At 32.3% G+C, this 10,901-nt stretch overlaps 1 protein-coding gene and 1 long non-coding RNA gene across 2 annotated transcripts; one reads left to right on the top strand and one right to left on the bottom strand.

Annotated features, from left to right (window-relative positions):
- Positions 1–249: 249 nt before the first annotated feature.
- On the top strand, positions 250–973 carry LOC136971355 (uncharacterized). The gene is made up of 2 exons (XR_010880151.1): positions 250–862; positions 942–973. It is a non-coding gene; the product is annotated as an uncharacterized lncRNA (long non-coding RNA).
- A 1,353-nt stretch (positions 974–2,326) lies between these two features.
- On the bottom strand, positions 2,327–10,568 carry LOC136971354 (uncharacterized). The gene is made up of 4 exons (XM_067265800.1): positions 10,486–10,568; positions 8,475–8,746; positions 3,800–3,936; positions 2,327–3,229 (listed from the first exon to the last, which is right to left on the bottom strand). Exons 1-4 carry the CDS (start codon positions 10,566–10,568, stop codon positions 2,327–2,329), a joined length of 1,395 nt encoding a protein of 464 aa, XP_067121901.1.
- Positions 10,569–10,901: the final 333 nt, after the last annotated feature.

The following is a 10,901-nucleotide window of genomic DNA, read 5'->3' as shown; positions in this document are numbered from 1 at the left end:
CTCTTGGGGATTGGCAACTTATTTACATGTGCGTGCCAAAATAGACAAATGTATGGGTGTATTCAAAATCTCAGCGCGCTGCCATCGCCTCTCAGCGCCTCTGTTCAAAATCTCAGGCAACTTCCTGTTGCTTCCAGTACGCTGCCAGCAAACTGCAAGCGTCTTTTTCAGTGCTGGATACGTCAGCAAACAAGATGGCAGCCACCATGAAGTTAGGTAGGGCTTTGATTAACGTCCATGGTTTCGAATTCAATTTAGTCATTGATGAATTCACATTGAATAAATTAAGATCAGGTAAGTACATTAATAGATTATTTTAATATACCAACATATATATGTGAGACATATTTTTTTAGTTGTTATTATATTAAAATTATAGATGGCGGAAGCCACAAAAAATAATCCAATGATATAAACTAAAATGTATTAACATTTTTATTAAAATTAAAAATTCTTTTCGTACGTATCACATCATCAGGATAAAACCATCAAACCATTAATTTTAAGTGGGAGAACTATCCAAAAAAGAAAGTAAAGTAAAATAAATAATTATTAGAAAACTAGGCTATATCTTACCTAGAAAAGTAATCAATTTAGTTTCTTAAACACAAATCGGATAATCTCCCCAGTTTCTTTTTTTTTTATAGTTAACGTTAATCTTAGGCTTGATTTCGTTATGTATTAAACGAATCTCTTAATTCTGTAATATTTTTGACATTTTTTTTCTTAGATGCAAACTATATGCAAAAATATTTGAATGATTTGAAGCATAGTTCAGAAATTGATATCCCATCGAATTTAAATATCAGTACACCGAAAATTGTTCAAATCTTTCGAGTCGTAGAAAAGGATGGTGAATTTGGTAAGATATTTATGTAAGGATGCTATATTTATAATATAATGCTATATTTTTTGTATTAATTTGTTTGGAAATTTATTAGAACTCGCAGAAGGAGTCCAATTCAATTTTGAAGAGGCTGAAAAAGGCGATCAGCCTGAGATAAACAAAAATGATCAGAAAAAAAACAAAAGGGTATAGTTATTTAATACATTCAGACTATTCAATTTCAAAATTTATTTAACAAATACAAAGATGACATAATAATAAATACATAATATATTAAATATTGAAGTACTTTCTTTTTTCAGTTGAATGGTCTGATGTAGCTACACAACTCTTAATCAATTCAAGGATAGAAAGAGAAAATGACTTTCAGAAGCCAGTTGCCAAGGCAAAACTGTGGAGTCAAATTTCGCAGGGCTTACAAAACAAAGGATTCATGTTTTCAGGGGAGGAGTGTAGCCATAAATGGCGAAATTTAATGTGCACATTTAGACAAAATTTGTTTAAGTTAAAAACATCAGGAGAGGGAAAAATAAGATGGGAACATTTTAATAAATTTTATGAAGTGTATGGTGGAAAGACAAATAATAATCCTCCACCTCATTATCTGAGCTCATCAATTGCATCTCCTGCATCACCTTCTCCGTGCACCTCAGTGAGTGCTGTTTATCCATCTGGCACCAACTCCCCTGCTGCAAATACAGCCACAACTAACAGTGAAAGTAACACATCAGACTCTCTCAACTTGGACTCACCCCGTCCCTCGACATCTCTTACCAGGGAGAACCGTAAGAGAAAGCGGGAACCCCCTGCATGGTTTTTAGAAGAAATGGCGAAGAGAGACGCAAAGGATGAACAGAGATGGAAGGAGGTGAAGGAAATAGAAGAAAAAAAACTGCATGAGTTGCAGCAACTCAGAATGCTAATGTCTGAATTAATTAAAAATAAAAGGAATGTGTAATAAATTTTTTTTTTTTTTTAAGTAGCCCCTTGGCTAATTTTTTATTTATTAAAATAAAGCATTATTATTCTACCTAGTCTGACTTTTTATCATTTCTTGTCCAGACATCATATGCTGAAGATTAATTAGCCAACCTTAGGCTATTTCAAAAAGAGTTGCTTTTTGTCTGTTCAACAAGAATTTTATAAATATATTTATTAAAAGTTTTTTAATCCGTTGACGACAATTGACAAATAAACTATTGGTAATAGTGTATAATAATTATTTTTTAAATTAACAAATTTGAATAACTTAAATAAAAAAAAAATAACAATGCTTTTTATTAAAGACACTGATATTTAAATTTTAACTGTTTAAAGTAGATGTATCATACCAAGACACTATGTATAGTATCCATCTCAACAAAATTATAATACTTAATAAATAATACATTCCAAACAATATTTTATTACATTGAAACATTAAATTCATACAGTAAAGTGTATTGTGCAGTACATACAGCCCAATAACATCACCCAGTCTCAGAACAGCTGAGTTGCTATCAAGTTTCTCTTAGCTGCTCCATCAGTATTTGAATAAGTGCTGCGGGGTTCTTCCAGTTCTTCTAGACCATTCTCTTCACTAACAATTTCAACATCTGTACTCTGATCATTATGCATAATACAAAAATTATGCAGTACACAACAGGCAGTGATGACTTTTGGAACAAAAGCTCTCTTTCTGATATATAAATATCTTAGTTTTCGGAATCTACCAAACAAATGGCCAAAAGCTTGCTCAATGACAACTCTACTTGAGCTTAAAACTTTGTTATAGTTTTTCTCTCTTCTTGTTAAATAGCCAGTATCACGATAAGGTGTTAGGAGTGATTTTGATAGAGGATATGCACAATCTCCTATCATGTGACAATTGTTTGGAAAAAACTGTGGATCTCCCAATTTGGAATAGAGAGGATTATTCCAGAACACCCTTGCGTCATTTGATGATCCAGGCCATCCTGCAAATATATCAATAAAAAGCAAATTGCTTCTGCAAACTGCTTGAAGCACAACAGCAGCAGTTTGTTTTCTAGTGATATGTTCATTTTTTTCTTCCTTTAGTGCCGAAAATTCGACATAGGTGCCATCTATGGCACCTATTACCCCAGGAAAAGGCACTTGTCGTAGAGCTTCAAATGCTCGAATGGATCTTTCAGCTTCTTCACCAATAGGCCAGCAAATAAATTTAGTAGCCAAAGCTGAAATGTGATCACAATATTTCATAAACACACCGTGTGCATGGCTTTCAGTTACCCCAAATCTGTCAGCTACTTCTCTGTATGTTTCCTGATTGCCAACTAACCACAAGAATATAAGCAAATTTTTTTCTTTTTCAATTAGGGGCTTTGTTTTCACCTTTGGATTGGGAAGACATTGTAAAAGTATCTGCAAAATTATTGTCATTATTTTATTTGAAAGCAATAATATAACAATAAGGTATAGTTATGAAGTGTAGGAGAGAGTGGAGTTCATTGAAACATAAAATTTGCTTGTAATATCCCTTTTTTAACCCTAAATTGCATGATTATTATTTTTGATTTAAAAAAAATTATCTTTAGTGTTTATTTTGCATCATTAATAAAACATTTAATTTTATATATATTATTTCAATCACTTTAATCATTGACTGATTAAAATAATTGAAAACAAAACTCATTAAAATAACTAAAGGTATTTTTTGAAATTATATAAATTAGAAAATAAAGAAAAAAATTTATTTTAGCAAAACAATTTCTTCTGATAGTAAAGCAACATACTCTTATTGGTTTTTCTTTTCTAATGCTAACCATACACTTAAATATATCTGAAAAAAATGAGTTATAAGTTCCTCTCTGAACAAAAAAATACTGTTTACATGTTCAATTGAAACTGTCCCACGTCTTATAATTTGTAACGTTTCATTGTACTCCGTTTTGCATTGTCCTACTCTCCCCTACATATATTGTACTTACTTACCTCTACTGTTGTACGCGATAGGCGAAAATGACTTTTAAATTTTTTGTCAGAGTACATAGATACTACGTCTGAAACATAATTTTCAATTCGAATCCTCTTTCTTTTCTTGTTTGGTTTTTCTTCTTCTTCTATAACTCCTACAGATATTAAAAAATTCTCATCCCTCTTTCTCTTTTCGAAATATTCATTTTTCATTACGTTGGTCTCATTAAATAAGTTCAAAAACAAATTTAGCGAAACGTACAAGTCCATATCATCCGCCATTTTTCTTGTTTACCTTTCTGGATATTCCAGCAGTCAGCAGTCAGCATTCGTGTTCTCTCCGAAACGCCAGCAGTACGTCACTTCCGGCAGCGCGCTGAGATTTTGAATACACCCATAGGCCTAAACACGATTAGAGCACACATGGAAAAGACAGCAGCCCACGTGATTTCGGATGCCAACGCCATCTGATGAAGTTTAATTGTATAAGTTCGGTCAGAATATCAAACGTAAATGTATTCTAAAATTAATTATTATTTTTTGAACAGTAATATTTTAAATTATGTTTTAGTGTCCAACGGGGTGGAGTTGAGAAAAAATATACCACTTATGAAATATTTTAATAATTGATGGCTCGATGGCCGAGGCAGTCTACCGCTCTGAAGACCCGGGATCAATTCCGGACAGCATGGAAAAAACCCCAGGAATTTTTCGGGGGTTGGTCCGTCCGGATATATCGGGCCCCGTCCCTCATCATATGGCCGAACTCATAATGGGCTTGCTAAAAACAGCCCTCTAAGTGCCCACAGGGCGGAAAGAGTTTTCTAAAAAATATATTTTAATGATATTTAAACTTTGTCAATGAGACTGGCCACAAATTTTTTTCTGGGTTTACTTTATGTGTCTAATATCTAAATAGGGGCCAATTTTCCGTAAAATTCTTTCCAGGAGACGCTTCACTTGGCAGATCGTCAATTTATTGCGTTGTCTTATCTATCAATCCGATCCAATAAACTTGCTAACTCCTGGAAGTATTATCCTGGCGTTTGGGATGTCGAGGATGATTCCACTGACTTTCCAAACGCCATTGCCAAACTTCTAGGCTTACCGGAAAGCGGCGCCGAACGTCCCAATTCTAAAATTTTCTCCTGAACGGAGGGAAACATTTTTGAATTGAAAAATAACATAACTTTCGGTTTAATTCGCCTCCTGTCCCTCAACTTTTAATTTCTAGTCTCGATTTTCATCTATGTATTCAGATTAATGAAGGACAAATGGACGACAGTGGAAACGTATAGGCCTGCAATTTTTTAAAACTATAACCCAATCAGATAAAAATGTTAATTTATAGGCTATTGAGAGTATTTTATTGTGCGAAAATGTGACACATTATAATTCATTTCAGCTGGAGAAATTAATATTTATTAAATATTTATAAATTCCTGGGATTATTAGGAAATGTTTGTTTTAAAAAGGTTTGCTTATAAAAAATATCTTATATTTGAAAAAATAATTTCAATCTTTTTTATTACTATTATTTGAACTTTTGGTTAATGTTACCTATGGTTCCAAGATGGCGGCTCGTCTGATTCCAGCAGAGAAACAGTGGGGACACACGTTCTAACCTAACCTAAGCTATTCTAATAATTTTGTTGGTAATAATTATGGTAATTTATTAGAATAGGTTAGGTTAGGTTAGAACGTGCATCCCCATTGTTTCCTTGCTGGAATCAGACGAGCCGCCATCTTGGAACCATAGGTAACATTAACCGAACTTTTATATACAGTAGAGCGTCGAAAAGTGAAACCAATTGGGGACTGGGGTCCTTCCAGTTAATGATTTGTTCCAGTTTCCGACTTTGTACGAAAAAATACATTAACCTGTCCGATGTTCAAATTTTTCTTCGTTGCGTATCGCTTCCTGTTGAATTTTTCTCCGTTGCGTGTCGCTTCGTGTTGAATTTTCGTCGATTTTAAGCCTAACGAAAATTTTTATAATAATCATCGAGGCTATCGTATCGTTAAAAATTATTTCTTCATTTTGTACAAACAAAATAAATATATTAAAGAATATAAAAAAACATGAAAATTATACTTTAGAAGTAAATTTAGTATCAAAAACATTCGATTCAGCACGACACAGTCCGACTGAAAATCGTTCCACTTTCCGGTCATTCCACTTACCGACGTTCCACTTATCGACGCTCTACTGTATACGAACTTGTATAAGTATGTAATTAATGTATGATAAATTTTATAAAGTTAGAACTGTATTTATATACAGTGAAAAATAGAAACTTTGGAATAACAGAATTCCAGAAAATATAATCCTTGTGTTTTTTTTACATTTCATTAAAATAAATATTTAACACGAGCAATTATTTATTGTGACATTGTAATATTTTTAATCATATTTTTAATTTATTTAATTTAAAATAAATTACGTAACATGAAAGTATATCCCTATTTAATTTTTCTGTGTTATAAAACATAAGTTTGTTTATAATAATTAAATATGTAATAAATATAAAAGTATTAAATTTATAAAATAAACATATCTGTTGGCAAAGTATTATATACAGAACGGAATGTTTAAGGTTCGCAATGGTAATAAAGCATCGATTAAAACATCGTATTGTTGTTTAAAATATTAAGTTACCGGTATATTTATGGATTTTTCAAACAACATATTCTTCCACATTTAAAAATAATTATAAAAATTATAACTAAAAATATTTCTAAGCATAACTTTATTATCTCGGACACATGTGTAAATAATTTCAATTATGGTCCGATTACATGCTAGGTAATGTCATCAAAATGCATTAAAATCGCTACTCTTGTATCTTATGAAAAGACACGCAAAACGTCACTACGTTCGTAATTTTCAGTGCACATAGGTCTTCAAATGCCAGGCATGCCTGCACAATGCAGTCAAACACATTATGCGAAGCTAATAGTTTGAGAAAGGCCATACTATATAGCTGAGGAAAGGACAATGGTTGTTTTGCCGAACTTACCACCATCCGGGCCATTTTGAACTGACTGTGAGGTGGTGCTGAGGACAGTTAATACATGATGGCACACATATCTGGCGGACAAACTCTGGATGCACTAGGTAGATAACCAGGAAAGATGATCGTCTGATTGCGAGCAAGCACAAAACATGTGCAATAACATCGTTATTGCACATGTTTTGTGCTTGCTGTCTCTAGATGCTATTGCAGAAAAGATGTCCAATACCATCTAGAGACAGGAACAAGCCTTGCTACAGAATCCTGTCACTTCTTATACTACTGGTAAATAACTAGCAAAAAAATTTCAAGTTATTTGAGTTATTCTATAGATAAAAAGAGCAATTACCTGAAGCTCCTATCAACAAGAAACCCGACAACCCATTTTTTAAAGATAAACTCATTACTGTAGTAAGAATATTGAAATTTAAACTTTGGCCATATCTGGGACCTCAAATATCCAGTGGGGAAAAGGCGCAAAATACACTGGCACAGCGCAGTGGTCGCGTTAAAAAACGAACGAGGATATCGGGGAATTCCCCAACAATTTTCCCAAAACATAATGTTTGAAGTCAACATTATACACGGATCCTCCTAATTCAAATATGCTTGGACCCCATGAAGCTATAACGCTCCATTGCAAATTTGGATGCACGACAAGCACTATGCAGTTTGCAAATAGCATCCAACATCGCCTTGTTTTATGTCTTTGAAAATGATTTTCAAGCTCACGTAAAACAAAATCACTTTTAATCCTCATAAATTTAAATAAAACATAAAAATTACGACAAAACATAAACGTGGATTAATGATTAATTCATCAAAAAACACCTTGGTGGAAGTAACGATGAAAAAAAAACAATCGAAAATGTGATTACGAGTGATGAATAAAGGAACGGTTCCATCAGAGACGATGGGGCCAACCATGCTAAGTGATTAACCATTCATTGGACTTTCAAACGAGAAAGCAACAGTAAACATAAGGAGATCCCTTTTTATGGCACCGTATATTAATTATATACATTTGCCCACTTACCAAGAACTAAACCTGGCTGAAAAAGCATTTTTATAATCATTCTCGAATTAAGTGTACAAGGTAATTTGTCTCCGGAGACAGGAAAAGTTTTAATTTGTGGTTTGATAATTCCTAGAAAATAACGATGTTCGAACCGGTTAAATATTGAAGTTTTAATTTGTTTCCTAGTGTTATAAATGAATCTAATGTGCAATTTTAATATTTATTTTGATAAATATCCAATCTTTAGCAAAAAAACTTTCATATGAAATTTTTTATTAAGTTTTATTAAATATGAAAATTTATATAAATAAATAAATTAATTAATTAAATACAGTGTGAATGTCCGTATAATATAAGTTGCCTTGTCCATTTATAGACGATTAACAGAGTCCTCAAGCTCGTAAAAACGCTGTCTTATGTTTTCGTGTTCACTTTGCCGACCATTAAACTGTCGTTGTTCTATAGACTTTAATTTAATCGAAGTGGAGCAATCGGGTGAAAGAGTCGTATTCGGTGAAAAGAGAACATGGGGGGACGATAACCTCGGCAGAGAAAAGGCTTATTTTATGCAGCAGAAGAAAAGCCTCTTCCACCAAGGCTTCTTCCTTGACGGACGAAACGTTTCTACGATTACTTTCGACTCGTGTCCGTCCAGTCGTACCTCGCGTGATCGAAACACCACCGCTCATTCTGCAACTTCTGAATATCGTCGTTCCTTCCAGGTAGTCGACAATAGTCGAGGCGCTATCGTTCGGAGTGATGACAACCACCCGTTTGTTGCCGGGTGTAGGCGACTCACGCTCTCCGCTCTCCTCTACATCTTTCGGAAGCACCCGAATCACTCGAACCGAAGCGTAAGACGACGAGCCGTATTCTTCCTGCCTATCATCGGCCGAGGTGTGCTGCTTTTTTAGTTCCTTGAAATTATCTATTCTGCAAAAGAGAAACGACTATTATGAAAATGCAACTTGTATTCTTTAAAAGAACATTCATTTTGTTAATTTATTTTCATGTAAATTGTAAGATTTCTAATGAAGAAATAATTTTAAAAATATGACAGATGATCGTCTCAATTATAACAAAAAGTCACAAATCAATATTATAATAAAATCGCTATTAAATACAGTAATTTTAACTTTCCAACGATTTTAAATGTTTGATATATAATTTGAGGAATCAGTTTCTACAAATTATACAATTGTGTCCGTTGCCATAACACAAAACATTTGTGAAAATAGAGAAAACGCGCTGACGAATAACCTGAAATTATTCTATTTAATTAAAGTTTAAACTATAACGGTGCAAATTTCATATGGGATATGATGTATATTTTTATTTTTATTTAATTTAGAGTAAAGTTTAAGAGAGCTGTCTGTCTTGCTGACAGACTTAGCCCTAAAGAAATGAAAGGAACGAAGAATAAAAGTCGGAGAGTAAGGGGCAGGATAGAAGGTGAAGTCAGAGGGGATGACGAGTCGCCTAAACCCGGCGATATTTAAGAAAACAAAATAACAAAATAAGAATACAAAAAACACAGAATTTACAATTGTAACTACTTTGCCAACAACGCGATTATCAAGGTAAACATTTAAACAATTTAAGCTTAACAATTTGTTGAGATTGAATTGTTGAATTGTTGAGAAGTGAATTGTTAAGATTTGCGATATTGAGATTTGCGATGTGCGAAAAATGAGTTTTTCTAGTAAGTTAAACTATATTTTTATTGTATAATTATATTAACTCTTTCATAACGTGTTCACAATAAAAACAAAAACAAAGTTAATACTAATTTCTACCAGATGTTTCAATATTTTTATAACAATGTTACACGTTGATAGCGAATACTTCTCTCCATTGGATGCGGACGATTCCAGAAAAGTCTAATATAAATTAATCACGTTTACTGTGATTAGATTTTAATCACATTAATAAACAGATGTAATTGTGATTGTTTTTCAGCTGAAATAACGCGTTTTTTCTTTTCTGTTTTACGTTCAAAAATTTCTTGAAATATTTTTGAATCTTTATAATTTGGTAATTACATTGAAAATATTATTAATGAGACATTAGAAAATTTTGCGTTTAGCAGGAATTTCATAACAGAGAGGAGTAGTAAAAGCTATCAGTTAACAAGCACTAAGAACACTTTCATACTTAACTTTAATTCATTAAATACATTCTAAACAGAAACTGTCACTTATTGTAAATAGAACACTAATTAGAAATCATAGAAATTACATAAATAGTTTCAAATACATAAACACAAATAATAATAAATTAATATTAGAAACAAAGTGTATGGACACAAAATAGAAGTAGAGAGGAATCAATGTACCGTCATCCCAGACTTTGGATGTTCTTATTGATATGTGAACAGCTATTGCAAATACTGCAGTTACGTAATCTACAAATTGAATATTTAAAACACATTTTACTCAGAATGTTCATAAAATTGCATCAAGAGAGTTTAAGTATAAGCTTTTGAGTATACGTTAATAAACATCCAGTTGTTTATTTCGACCGGGTACTCTTTAGTAATATTACATTTTCAAGTAATATTACAGTTGACTTGATGATCAAAACACTTTACACTTTCCAAGCAATTAATAATGTCAAATCAAAATGCAATATTCATGCTTTGTGATAAAAATAGACTTTTACTAAATTTTTACTTTAATTTTTGCGGATTTGCAATAGAATAAAGCTTCAAAATATATTTCGACAATAAGGATTTCATCTGTAAACTATTTGTCATTTCTCTCTTTCAAATTCTTATATAATTATTGAATTCACGCGAAGAAAATTTTACGAATTGCTGTGTTTATTGTGTTTACTTTTATTCTCTAGTTGGTGATAAAATGGAAGTCGACAATTCAGACGAATATTTTCCATCTGATCTAAAAAATCTTGCTGAAAACCCCGAAGAAAAAGAATTGTCTGATTCCGTAAGTTACAATTCAATCGAAATAATTAAAAATAATCTAATAACTCTTATCATTTAAAGGAGTAAAATTTAAAAGCCATGACAACAACGCAAATATAATAAAATGTGTTAATTGAAATGGCTGCAAGTTGTTTATTTATTATA

This window comes from Centruroides vittatus, unplaced genomic scaffold, assembly GCF_030686945.1.
Source record: "Centruroides vittatus isolate TY-2023 unplaced genomic scaffold, ASM3068694v2 contig_2478, whole genome shotgun sequence".
NCBI lineage: Eukaryota > Metazoa > Arthropoda > Arachnida > Scorpiones > Buthidae > Centruroides > Centruroides vittatus.
Note: the sequence above shows the minus strand (reverse complement) of the source record. Positions and strands in the feature narration are given on the sequence as shown.

What these genes read in the sequence shown, in the direction of transcription:
- LOC136971354 (XM_067265800.1), bottom strand. Translation starts at nt 10,568, where the DNA reads ATGACAAATAGTTTACAGATGAAATCCTTATTGTCGAAATATATTTTG. An exon ending in TGGTGTTTCGATCACGCGAG is followed by an intron (nt 3,937 to 8,474) that starts GTACGACTGGAC and finishes TAATATCTGTAG; the next exon opens with GAGTTATAGAAGAAGAAGAA. An exon ending in TATCGCGTACAACAGTAGAG is followed by an intron (nt 3,230 to 3,799) that starts GTAAGTAAGTAC and finishes ATAATTTTGCAG; the next exon opens with ATACTTTTACAATGTCTTCC.